Below are 14121 nucleotides of genomic sequence, written 5' to 3'. Positions count from 1 at the left end.
TCTTGGCTTTGTCTCTCAAAGAAAAGGGAAACATCTTAAGTTTCAAGACTTCATCGGTAAGGTCCTTTATCCTAATTGTCCCACAGATTTCCTCAAAGTCCCTAATATGAAAATAAGGGTTCTCATCATCTTTTCCTAAGAATATAGGGATCATTTGAAGAATACTAGGTTTTATGTCGAAATTAGCCGTAGTGGCGGGCAATTTAATGCATGAAGCTCGGTTGGTCCTAGTTGGGAACATGTAATCTTTCAAAGTTGCCATCGTTGGCACAACTGGAGTACTAGGGGTACTTTTGTCACTCAGAGATAAATTCTCAAAACTGAAGTTTCCAAAAACAGGGCTCTCCAAAGAAGAGTCTTCGAGCTCCCTGCTTAAATCAGAAGAACTAATAGGTTTTTCGCTAATCAATCGACCTAGAGTATCTCTTTTCCAAGCCCTATTAACAAAATCGGGCATACACTAAAAAAAAATTCAAAAAGAAATAAAAATCCTAACAAGAAGGTTCTAGCAATCACACAGCAGGCTGACTCGACTTTACCACAGCAAACCTAAAGATTTCTAGCAAACAACAAGCATGATGGCTCACTTAGATTGTTTCTAGACTAGCTTTTAATCCTTCGAAAGGGAATTCGTTACAATTTAAGCAAACCCCTCTGGAATTAATCCGAGTTAAAGCAAGTTGAATCGAGGCGAGGGAAGCTCAGTGGAGCTTTGATACCCAAAACCTCACCGATCCAATGCGGCGCAGTCACGCATTCAACTCGCAGAAACCGTCAAGAACTTCGAGGTGTGCTTAAAAGAGTAACCAATATTTTTCGAATGATTGTCCTGTTAAGCTCGATACCCTATAGGTCTCTTTCTAATCAGATTTTAAAGCTTGGGTTCGCGTTAGGTTTTGTTTTCTAAGGCGGGCAAGAAGGGAGCGGTGATGAAATCCGAACCCTTATCTTGTTTAGGCCAGGCCTTGCCCTTTACTAGGAATATAAAAACAGTCCGGTTCGTCCTCAAACAATTATCACCTTAAGGAATACAGTAAATCGCTTGCAGGGGATTCGCGAGTGTTTCGATTAGACTTACCTCCCGTACCAGACGGGCGATGAACCGTTGTTGTCGACTCGGGCCACGACTCCTATGTCGTGTGCGAACCCGAGGGGCCGAGGTGATATTGTAATCACCGTCCTTCCCTGCAAACATTTTGTATTTAAGGATACCCTTCCGTAGGGTTTAAAAATAAAAATAAAAATGTCCCAAAATTAATGTCCAAAGTCCATAAAAAAAATACAAAAGAAAAGAAAGCCTAAAAAAAAAATTACAAAAATAAAAATGTCTCTCTTTTTTTTTTTCTCTTTTTATCAAAAAAATAAATAAAATTCTTCTTCTTTTGCTCCTTTTGCTTTGCCTTTTACTCCAAGTCTTTAAATGTCCACCAAAAACTTTGGAAAAAATTTCTTTCGCTCCAACTTCAAGAATCTGAAAGAAAAAGACAAAAAAAACAGAAACGTAAAGAAGAACAAATAAATAAAAAAAAATAAATCTAAAAAAAATGCTAACTAAACACAGGTCCGCGTCGGCGGCGCCAAAAATTTGATGTATTTTCAAATGGTTGTAGAGATAGTGGTAAAAAGGTTCTTTTCAGACTTGTGAAGGTAACAAAATTTCTAGATTTAAATAAAATTTAGGGAAATAGCAAACTGACATAAAATTTTATGGAGAAATAGGGGTTAAGATTCCACCATTCAACAATACTTATGTGATCTAATATTTTTTTACTATGCAATTTAAATAATTGGGGTGATTCTAAATATTGCCAAAAGCAGATTTTCCAAAAAAAATCAAATGTTAATCACAAGTATAATGCATCAAGAGTCTAAAACTAAGCATGCATTATCAAAGGAAAACACAATTGATTAATAAAAACCATTTAAATCATTTTTACCAATGCAATTAATCATATAAAAATATTGCATAAATTAATAAAATAGAGATTACCACATAATTATTGTGAGAATGGCTTCCTCTGTCACCCCTGGGATTGGGTTTAGCTCCTCATCCCAAAAACACACTCACAAGATGTATTCATGGCTAAAATAGGTGTTTTTATTGATGTATATAAGATGAAACAGGAATTAGCAACGCTGTATAAGTGTTACAGCGTCACTGTTACAAAGGGGTAAGTGTTTTTGAGACTGCTGTAAACGATAAGCCCTTACTACTGTATAAGAACGATACTTGTTCTGCTTTTAAGACTGTCAAAGAACGACGGACTCAGCGAGTCTGTTCTTCGTCTTCTTCTTCCTTCTCGAGCAGCAGCAGCAGCAACAATACCTTCTGTAACTTCTTCTTCTCGTCTCTAAACTCCTCCTAACTCTCTCCTAAAACTTTCTAACCCTTCTTATGACTCGAACCAACACTTATATAGCTATCAAACCCCCAAAAATCTCGAGTGAATCCGACATCTTCTTTTTTCTCTTTTCTCTGCGCTGTTGAGAGAATATCTCTCCTGTCATCTCCCTGTACGCGTTTGTTAGCTATAAAATTTCCCCAAGACTCTCCCAGGACTTGACTAATACTATAGAGAGTCTATCCAGCGTGAGACTCGCCCAAAACTCTCTCAAAAAATCTTTGAAACTTCAACAGAAAGTATGTGTCCCTGTTTGGACTTCGTGTGATTTTTCCGACTTATCCAGCCCAATTGGCTGGGTCTAGACGATTTAAACAGGCCCCTTATGTCTTGTAGAGTCCATACATACCAAATACACCCATTGAATCGCTCTAAAACAGCTCCAAGATCGCATACAAAATCTGCCAGTTCTTGCATGCATTTTCCCTCCATTTTTTCAGTTTGAAACTATGAAGATGACCTCCCCTTATCCAGTTCGAGAGTCCCTTTAGCACATGCCCTGAAATGGGGTGCCCCTTATCCAACTTAGTGGTGCCTTTAGCAATTCTTCCGGGATGTTTTCCGCACTTCTTTGGGGTTCCTCCGGGGTATTTCCGGTACACTTCTGGGGCGCTTCCGGTACACTATCAACGGAGGTCCAAATGCCACATTTTTAGCCAATTTCGCCGCAAAGCCTTATTTTTCCAAAACCACCTACAAATAAATGAAATAACCAAATAAGTACAAATTCGAGCACTAATAATGTATACAATTAATATATACTAGACACATAAATGCGTCTATCACGCATGTGGTAAACAGATTCAGTAAGCCGAACCGTTCATCAATTCGGCTCATAGATGTGAGCCGAACCTCAACCTGTTTCGCCGAACCATGATTCAAAAAACCTAACTTTTGATAATTGAGAGCTATAGAAGTGAGATTAAGTATAGGATATAAGTGTACCTGTGTATTAGAAGAATTGGGTTCCTCATCAATGTATTCATCATCAGGATTTGGCTCATAAAAATCATCATCTTGAGTTTGTGTTTGAGTTTGAGCTTGAGTTTGAGTGGGTGTAAAATCATTCTCATAATCTAAGAAATCATCCATTTCTGGATCATTGTTGTAGTTGATGTGTATTTTCTTAGGTTTTTTAGATGAATGATGACCCTCCTCATCCTCCATTGAATCAAGAATTAGAATTTTCTCACTTTCTCCTTCTCTTTCTCTCCTTCTTAACCAAACCAAAACTTTGATTTTTTTTTCCTCAAATTTTTCATCTAAACAACTCTTATAATTCTGAAAATTATCTTAATCACTAAACAAAATATTTAGTCACTAATCAAGATTATTAACACTAATACGTAAAGGGCAGATTTGCCATTAAAAAAAATTTGGGTTAAGGGGTTATCTGATTTTGCTATTCAACAACCTTTTTTGTCTTCATTCAGTATGCCTTGAAAGATTTTGGTATGCCAAATATTATGGTTCTTTGCATATGTGCACAAAAGGAACCAAAGCAAAGTGTATGCACTGGAGTTTGGTTTTGTATCTGCACTGTACAGTACAACTAAAACTCGGATCGAGGTATGTAACTAATGTTAATTTGCGTCTTAATATTGAATGTTTGTTGGGCTTATTTATTTATTTTAAGAATATGCCTAGTTCAATTTTTTTTAAGATAATTATGATTGTTGATGTGATCATTAAGAATTTTGGTCTTAATGTTATTTTGTTCTCTTGAATATGATATTGGCTATAGTTGAATGGTGTCTTTTGTTCAATTGGTTGTACCAACTCGATTACAATGTATTCGTTTAAGGTATAAAAGTACTTGAGCAACATTATTGCGTACATGATATTTTCTCCCCAAATTTTGAGTGTTCCGTGGGATATAATCAATTTACGCGACTATTAAAGAGTCGGTAGTTTCAAAAGATACATTACAAATAAAATCACATGTATTCCAATTTTTTTTGTGGAACGACTCACAATTTTTTTTTTATGTGAGTTAGAAAATTTCTATTTCTCTACTTCATCCATGATACTAACGAAATAGTATATGTTGAAGTGTGACAACAAGAGAATTATCTTTAGTAATCTACTCAACCTAAAGCAAGTGGTTGACATGTGTAGTGAGAATCTCTTGGCCTGTTGAGATAAATAAATTTCTCAAACTAAGTTAAATGTAGCAAAATTGAAAATTGAAAGAACCCCGAAGTAATAAGGGTTAGACGTGCCGACTCATATAAAGCATGTGAAAAGGGACATATGTATCATGAGACAAAGATGTACGTTTGTCTTCCGTAATAATAACACCAATACAAAAGTATCAACCGAGTATGGGATCAGCTAAAATGTAATTCTAGCTCCCATCATAAATAAAAGAGTTGGGAATGCACCTGGTCATAGGTGTTGGTATATACAATGTAATGTGTACGTGTATCATTGTAACAACCAATTTTCACATCAACTTTAATGGCAACAAGAATTTTGTCTGGAAAATTGACTATCTTATCGAGCGTACCACTGCTCATTTTTTTCAAGATAGAACAAAGACGTCGCAAAATCTCTAGATGTACTAAGAGATAATCACACCTTGTTAAATTCCCGAGTAATCCGTGCAAATGGATATCATGTGGAACATCAAAATGATGAGAATGTAATTAATTGAATCTTTTATAGTCTCTAATATATTTGGAAGGCACTATATTTTAGAGAAACTAATGAGTCAATCCAGTGCAATGTAATTCACTATAATATTTGTATTATTGCATCCATATTGACCCCGACGATGAAATGTTGGAAACTGACTCATACAGGCTTTGAGTATAACCATAAAGAAACTTTGGTTTTGACATGATGATTGTTTTGAAAGAACTCATACAAATATCACTTTATTTGAGTGAACGAAAATGGGAAAAAGATTGACACAATGCAAAGTGACGGCATATCTCTCAATAAGTGTTTTCTAAATTACTAGATGCACAACCTCCCTTCCCATTATGCTTTTAGGTAAGAAAGCATATCACTCATTTTTACAAAGTCTTCGGTAAAACAGGATCGAGACCATCCTAAGATGCAAATGGTAAAAATTCCATATTACAAAGAAAACAAGGTGAAATTTAGAAAAATATTCATGCAGAATGCGGACCATTAAAGTGACTGATGGATCTGGTGAATGTTTGACATTTTGGACTAGTTATAGTTCCCAAGAAATTTTTGTTTTGAAAACTCCTAGCACATATTACGTACACAAAGCAAAGTGCAAAGGCTAACCACCCTTGTTAATGCTAGAGAATTTACATCAAAAGGACTTGATGAATATTGCATGTTTAATAGGATCAATATAGAACATCTTATACCCAATGGTCTCACAGAGGCTACCATCAAAGGTTACAGATGGTGTCTAAGGAATAGGTTATGCGTACCAACCTACCTTTTATTGCTTTGGGGATATGCAATATTACGCACATCTTTACTTAATTTTTGTAGAACCCAATATTAGTCAACCTTTTATGCATACCAGTTGGTAACTGAATTTAATCCTGACATTTGTGTTGTTACGCATTTTTGGTTGCACTATATATGTGCCATTACGAGTCCACATCGTACTATGATGGGTCATGAAAATGATTAAGTAATTTTTTTTCCGGATATTTAATCTCAAAAATTATCCGCATTTTAAAACCTTTGGCAGGAGATCTCTTACTGCTAGATTTGCGGGTTGTCATTTTAATGAGACAGTCTTCCCGTCGTTAGGGCGAGATAAGAAAAAGTATTTTCTAAGGGAACAACATGAATTGTTGTGGTGTGTTCCCACTGTGTCTCATATTGATTCTTGTACTCCACAAATGTAAATATGAAGTGACAAAGAATAATCGATTTTCAGAGTGTACACTGATGTCGCTAAAGTGACAAGATCACATATACCAGCTGCAAATATTCCTGCAAGGTTAGAAATCCCCAGTATGGGGTACACCATAGACTAAGGTGTTGCAACTACACTTGGTGGATGTGTAGTTGAGGCTGTGGCTCCATAAAGGAAGATGGAGACACCACCAGGTTCGATCAATGCTCTCCTAGAAAGGAAGTAGGTGAGTAAGGCACAAATTATTTATATCATCAGAAATCATCCCATAAGGTTGTCTCTGAATATGTCCATGAATCAAACTAGAGGACGCTCCAAAGTTTAATGATTCCAAAGAACAATGACATCCCAAGTGGATTATGAGAATGCGCACGAGTCACTGGAAAGATCATGCGAGCATATTGATGATTAATTTCATATACATTTGCTTAAGGAAATAAAGCAAGATAAGATCGAACCAAGCTCCTTGTTGCTTAATTTCAACGAATAGCGTATTTGGCCTATACAATCCAGGTAAAACTTGGTTCTTTGACAAATACACCGGTATTTGGTGTGGTAGTACTAACCAACCAAGTGTAAAGCCTATTGGACATACATAATTAATTTGTCATAAAGCATAATGAGAATAAAGTAGTCTTAATGTACAAATACACGCCTTGTGGCGCGAGGTTTCTCACAAAGCCCTAGAATTGTTCTCTTCTAATGAACGTTATAGAGTCTTGCTACTTAGTTAGCTTGGTAATTTCAAAAGAACTTGAAATGCGGCATATGTATGTGGTTGTTACGTATCTCTGAAAGAATCAAGAGATAAAGGATATTTACAAAAGTACTTGATAGACTTTTGTTTCCCAAATTAAATGACTCTAAACCACATAGTGTGTTTACAGTTAGATAGAACGTTCACTTATAGATTCAAGCAATCAGGCGGATGTGGTGTACCGTCTAAGTGGTTATTTGATTTGGAGGAGATAGACAAGTAAGTTATTTTTCCTTGCGTATTCATAAGAAAGTTCCTGATTTGGAGTTGTATCTATTTATGTTGATGGTACAGACATGATATGTACTCTTGATGTAATAAGAGACCTTAAAAGTTATTTAAAATCCGAATTTGAAATGAAAAATCTAGGCAAATCTCGATCGAATACTGAGCTTGTGGTATATTATTCCACCAGTTTTCATATGTCTAAAGTTGTCAGGCAATTTAACAAAGACATGCATCCTGATAGAACTCCCATGATTAGTCGAGGTTCAAATGTAAGTAAGTGACTATTTCGTCTAAAGGAAGATGACGAATATGTGTTGGAAGATGAAATTCACATATCTAAGTACAATAGACGCATTTTTGTACTTAGTATAATAATGTACTCGATTAAATTTTACATCCTCGGGGAACTTGTTAGCTAGATATAGCTCAGCGCCAACACAATGTCATTGGAATGGTATAGGGAATGTAATCATGTACTTAAAAGTAACCATTGACATAAATTTGTTTTATCCCTACAAATACATTAAAAGGAATGCTAATGAAAGTGGAATCCAAAAGTTGTTGATTATGAAGAAACAATAATATCTTCTCCAACGAAAGTAATCAGAGGGAGATATGGTAGATTATTTTCTAAGTCATTAGCAATATTCAGTTTTGAAAAATACATGACTAAAGGAACTGTCTGGAGCAAATCTGAAAAGTAATCAGGGGGAGATGCCGACATCAGGGGGAGGATCCAAGGATATGATGTCGACATATTTTACTTCGAAATTGAAGTTGTGTTGTACTCTTTTTCCCTTCGATCGAGAATAGTTTTTCCCAAAGGGTTTTATTACTCGACAAGGTTTTTAGCGAGACAACACTAAAAAAATCAAGTATGTCGAACGTTGAAGACATAAAGATCGTCGTTGATATTACTGAAAATATCTAAATCAAAGAAATGAAACGCGATAATTTGTTAAGCAATGTAACTTCCAGAATCAACCACATGGTCTTATAAACATTCAAATCACCAAAGTAATGTGTGATAAACTCCTTTTGACTGCATTAGACTAATGAAAATTGTCTGACATCAGGGGGAGCATCTAATGGTGTGTTGAACTATTTTCCTTCACCGAGGTTACTTTTTCCCACAGGGTTTTGTTGCTCGGAAAGGTTTTTAATGAGACAACAACAAACACCAGGAATTAATTTTCCAACTAAGGCTATTGTCTTTCGCACGAGGATTTTCTGCCTTAGGAGTTGTGAAGCAACGAAGCAAATCGATCATCTCCAACAGATCATCTTTACTTGCATTTGTCACGTTGTATTCTTTCCCCTTCGCCAAGGTTTTGTCCCACTGGGTTTTCCTTGTGAAGGTTTTTAATGAGGCAATGTATATGCATCCAACTATGCTCTAAGTTTACTTAATATTGTACTCTTTTTCTTTAGTTCAGACTTTGTCCTTCAGGGTTAGCCTGAAGAAGTTTTAACGAGACAATTATCTTAGACTCGTCAATCTTTGAAGATCGTAATGCATGTGATGAACTATATGTAAAGTACGAGACAACATGTGAAGTACTACATGTGAATAGTTATATCAAGGTTTTATCCCACTGGGTTTTTCTTTGTCAAAGTTTTAGTAAGGCAATTGATTTCGGCACAAGTCATCAATGAGAGAACGACATCCGAAGAACTACATTCAAAGCACTATGTATAAAGTTTTGTTATTGAACCGCACAAGGGGGAGTGTTACAGGGCCTACGGCCCATGGATGTGTGGTCCATCTAGTTTCCCCTTTATATGTATATACAGAAACCTATGTATTAGTACTCCTAGTCTCTCTAATAAGATATCATTTTTCCCTTGTCTCTACATCTTCTACCTTCACCTCTGATTCTCCTAATCAGATCTAACATTTTACGCATCGAGAGACATACAAGTTAATATTATGCATGATCTAGCCTTTTATTTTCTTCCCTATTCAGTTTCCTTATCAAGTCTAGTGTGTGATGGGATTTAAGATATTTTCTAAAATTTGCAATGGACCGGTGGTGATAATTACCAATTTGGCTGGTGGTGATAATGTGATTATCATAAAGTTGTGAAAATTTGAATTTTCACAGACAATGACAGTGATGGAGATTTTGAAGCATACTTTGAATGAACGGTGCATAGATGCAAATTTTACGTATTTGGTTGGATGGTAAGGATGAAATCTTTTATTCAAAAAGAGTTGATAACTTTTTTACATTAAAAATTCTTTGAAAACTGTGATTATCAGAAATTTCAATAGGATGATAATTCTGATTATCATATAATTGTGAAAATTGGAGTTTTCAATGGTGGTGATAATTGCAATTTTTCAAAACAGTTGTGAACATTGGAGTTCTTAATGGTGGTGATAATTGTAATTTTTTCAAAAAAAATGTGAAAATCATAGTTTTCTTTGGTGGTGATAATTGTAATTTTTTCAAGAAAATTGTGAAAATCAGAGTTTTCTATGGTGGTGATAATTGCTATTTTTTCAAGACATAAATGGCTACAAAATGTGAAAATTACAATGTTAAAATTGAAAATTTCAGTGTGATAATTGCGATTTTGCAGAACTTTCAGTTTTTTCTACCATATAATAACTTTTTTCGGTGTGTGCTTACAAGTTTAAAAGAGAGAAAAGAATATGTTTTCACTTTTAACGAGAAGCAAAAAGTAAAAAAAAAACAGTTTTTTAGGAAAAAAGTTCACGTTAATTTAGTTAAAAAAAAACGTTTGTTCCTTAATTTATGAAACCAACGCTAATTTAGGATTCTGAATTTTGGAAAACAAAATTAATCTCCTAAATTAGAAACAATTAATGGTGATCGAGATTTTGGGGATTTTCTAAATATACTTTTTTTCAGGAATTAATATTTTTCCTAAATATGTTTTATATAGTTTCCTAAATCAGAAGTTACTTCCTTATCTTTAGTTTAAAGTTAGTTTAGTAAAAATAGTAATACTAAAACTAATTATGGGTTCTAAATATCTATCATCTTATTGGTGGGTTCTAGATATAAAAAAAAAGGAAAATGAGGTAGAAATATTCCCCCCTGACGAAAATACGAGGCAATGCCTCTTTTTTTGGGGAATTTTCTTTTCTTAATTTTTCAAAAAGAGTCACACCTTAATAAGACTCAGTTAAGACCCGTTATAGTTATGACCACTAAAGGCACCTACTAACACAGTTACAGAAATGTTTACGAAAAATCATGCGAAATTTTTTGAAACTGCAAAGCAACGGTCGTGTTCTCAAATGACAGGCCAAACTACTTCAAGAGCATCTTACCTAACCAAACTAAAATAACAAATCTCACGCACCTCATAGCTTCGGGTTTGTTCCAAACCTGATTTTCTACCGTTGTACCGAACCTAAAACAAAAATAATACAAAAATATCTCTATCTTTCCTTCCCCCATATTACCGTTCACTATCCCACTCACGCCCCAACCTTTCATCAACAGACCTCTCTCTCTTTCTCTCTCTTAAAAAACAGAACAGAAGAAGAACAAAAATGGTGTCCAAGATACTAAAGAAAACCCCAACAAAACCCACAAAAGATCGTCGAAACCATCGCCGTAGAAGAAAGAGTACACCCCTCAAGAACGTAACAAATGCAACTTCATTCTTCATCGCGTCGATTAACAAATCGATTTATACATGTCAACGTCGTCTCATCAAAATCTTTACAAAGTTCACAAACATTGGAACCCCTAATCGTCGAAAGCAAGGGTTTCATATCCTGAAGAAATGCCCAATCAGCAAAGACGAAGAAGAGAAACAACAATTACTCGGAAAAGATAATAATAACCATATCCGCCGATCATTAAATTTCAACAATGTCTTCGTTCTTCCGCCATCTTTGTTACCTGAAAGAAGAACGATCTTTCTTGATTTAGATGAAACATTGATTCATTCAACAACTGATCCGTCTCCAGAACGGTTCGATTTCATTGTTCGACCTAGAATTGAAGGAGAAGTGATGAATTTCTATGTTTTGAAACGTCCAGGTGTTGATGAGTTTCTCGAATCCATTTCGAAGGAATTTGAAATTGTTGTTTTTACTGCTGGATTGAAAGAGTATGCTTCACTTGTTCTTGATAAAATCGACCGGAATGGGGTAATTTCTCATCGACTTTTTCGAGATTCGTGCAAGGAAATGGATGGAAGATTTGTGAAAGATTTATCCCAAATTGGAAGAGATTTGAAAAATGTAGTACTTGTTGATGATAACCCTAATGCATATATTTTTCAGCCTGATAATGCACTTCCTGTGCGTCCGTTTATTGATGATCTCCAAGATAGAGAACTCGAAAATGTCAGGAGATTTTTCGAAGGTTCCGATTGTTTTGAAGATATGAGAGATGCTGTTAAGAAGTATATCTGGGAAGGAGAACAGAAACAACAAGTTCTAGAAATGTTTTGATTTTGTATTTTCATTTCATTTGTCGAAATCTCTTTTGTGGTTCAAATTACAGTAGTGAACCATATTGTTCATTAATCTACTGGTGTAACAAGATAATTGTTACTTTAGCATCCAAAATTTCTTAAGACTGATTCAGTCCTTGTGTCATTTGCTTTTCTTAATTCAAAATTCTTTTCCGAAGAAATCATTTCCTAATCGATCCATTTGAGGATCGATTTCACTGATGCTGATGCTATCAACATCAAGGTATGGTGAAGATAGATTGTCCTAAATTATTTCTTAAAGTTTCAATCTTTTTATTTCTCTACATTCATTTTATAAGTTGTTTTATTATGTAAAGAGATGGGTTTATGATAATAGTCATTTGCTGCGACCATTTGAATTTGTCGAAGCATATTCATTTGATTTTAAGATTCAATTTTGTGTTTGATGTAGAATGTGTTTGATTTTAAGATTCAATTTGTTGGAAAGAAAGAATTTCAGTTTACTCTTGCCTGCCGAGATGTGACTGTTGCTTGATTCCAGAGTCACTTTTTTTTATCTTGAAGGACCTGGGGATGGGGGACTCTTTGAATATGATAGCTGAAGGGGCAGGACAGAAACGTTCTTGCCGAATAGTAGGTAGAATATGATGCTTCAGGAAACAAAGTTCTTAAATATAGGTTATTCTCATGTCCACTTGACTTTGTTCTTCGTGCTCTAGCATTTTAATTTTGTTGAATCTTTGGCAGATCCAACATGCATGATCCCTGCTGTTCCTTCAAATGCATCTGCCAATGTGTATCGCGCGCTACTTGCTCACAGTGCTATTCCTGGCAAGATGGAAAGGTATAGTGACATGGTGTTAATGGTGGTGAAATTAAAACAAAGCTATTATTACAATGAGTTTCATTACAGAGTACAGTTGCAGTAACGAATGTATTTAAAAATACTCTAACAGCTAGTGACCGACAGATATCTGTAGGAAAAGACCGTGTGAAATAACAGAACCATGAGATGCACGCGAATGACAGTCTGTGCCTGTTAACCTGCACCACTTCCTACCTTAACCTACACTGTAGAATCCAGACTTGGTAACTCTGTTGTTCTGCTTTTATCCCCCTCAAGCTCATGGGCAGCGAAACAATCTTGAGCTTGGATCTGAGTGTAAGAAATCTAGGACCATGTAATCCTTCTGTAAAGATATCAGCAATCTGATCCAGTGTATGGACATAGAAGACATCAAGAGATTTGGATTGAACAAACTCTCTAATGGAATGATAATTCTTGATGGACATGCTTCATTCTTGAATGCAGAATTGAATTTGAAGCCAAAGAGATTGAACTGATATTATCACACCCCAGACTTGGAATGCCAGAAATAGGAAAGTGCAAATCGTTCGAAATACAACAATCCATATCATTTCAGCTGCAATGTGTGCTAAGGTTCTGCATACAACCTATGTACTAGACCTTGCCACTGTAGTTTGCTTTCTTGAGGACCATGAAATAATATTGGAACCCAAAAAGACACAATACCCTCTTGTGAATCTTCTATCATCAATGTTACCAGCCCAATCACCTTTAGTAAAGAGCTTAATTCTTTATGATTTAATCTTCTGCTTCCGTAATTTTCTTAGTTTCAAGAATCTCTGGTATGCCTATTTAGGATTGTTCTTCATCATTGGATATTGTGGAATCATCCATGATTTCTTATCTTATTTTTATGGGGATTTTAATAAAGTGCCACCCTTCCAATTTCATGTTTAAGAAAATGCCACTGTTTTTTTTAATATTTATAAAGTGTCACAGTTTTGACCTTTTCCATCCCGTTTTTTTGAGAAAACGGTTAACTGTCGTTAGTGCCTACGTGGCAGTAAATCAGCCCTAGTAAAGACATTTAAGCCCCCAAAACATCTAACTAGGACTGATTCAAGTCGACTTAATAGTGTGAGTCATTGGGAGTTTGGTTGCGAGTAAGTGCCCAGTGAACCATAACTCAACCTCTGTTTGTCTTCTACCCCAAACCAGTGGAGACCCAACTGTTGCAGACACTCCCAAGCATAGTAAGAACACCACTGTTCTTCCCTAAAAGTAAATGGCACTGACTAAGCACTTTGATGTAGTAAGCAAGTATATCCTTCTATGTGTATTCCTTCTGTTGTACAATGAGTTTGTAGGAAGTATAGTACTGCAACAACACTTCTAGCAATAAAAATATATAAGACAACATGTACGAACTGTTTTAATTCAATATTCAGTTGTACCCTGCCTACACCAAGTAGTGCACCATCAACAACAACCAATGAAGTATAACAATAATAAGACTGCAATTAGCACCAACAATAGGACCTTACCTCTGAACTTGTGCATCAAAACTAATGTAGCTAGGGTGCAGTCAGCTTCACTTCAACAATTAGTTGTGTAAACTGAAAACTGAACAAGGAATGGTGGTGACGAT

At 35.5% G+C, this 14121-nt stretch overlaps 1 protein-coding gene across 1 annotated transcript; it reads left to right on the top strand.

Moving 5' to 3' along the window:
• Positions 1 to 10318: 10318 nt before the first annotated feature.
• On the top strand, positions 10319 to 11988 carry LOC113273979 (carboxy-terminal domain RNA polymerase II polypeptide A small phosphatase 1-like). The gene has a single exon (XM_026523535.1). It carries the CDS (start codon positions 10770 to 10772, stop codon positions 11679 to 11681), a length of 912 nt encoding a protein of 303 aa, XP_026379320.1. The 5' UTR covers positions 10319 to 10769; the 3' UTR covers positions 11682 to 11988.
• The last annotated feature ends 2133 nt before the right edge of the window (positions 11989 to 14121 follow it).

Source organism: Papaver somniferum, chromosome 4 (assembly GCF_003573695.1).
Source record: "Papaver somniferum cultivar HN1 chromosome 4, ASM357369v1, whole genome shotgun sequence".
NCBI lineage: Eukaryota > Viridiplantae > Streptophyta > Magnoliopsida > Ranunculales > Papaveraceae > Papaver > Papaver somniferum.
The sequence above is the reverse complement of the archived record's forward strand: the minus strand, read 5'-3'. Positions and strand labels throughout refer to the sequence as shown.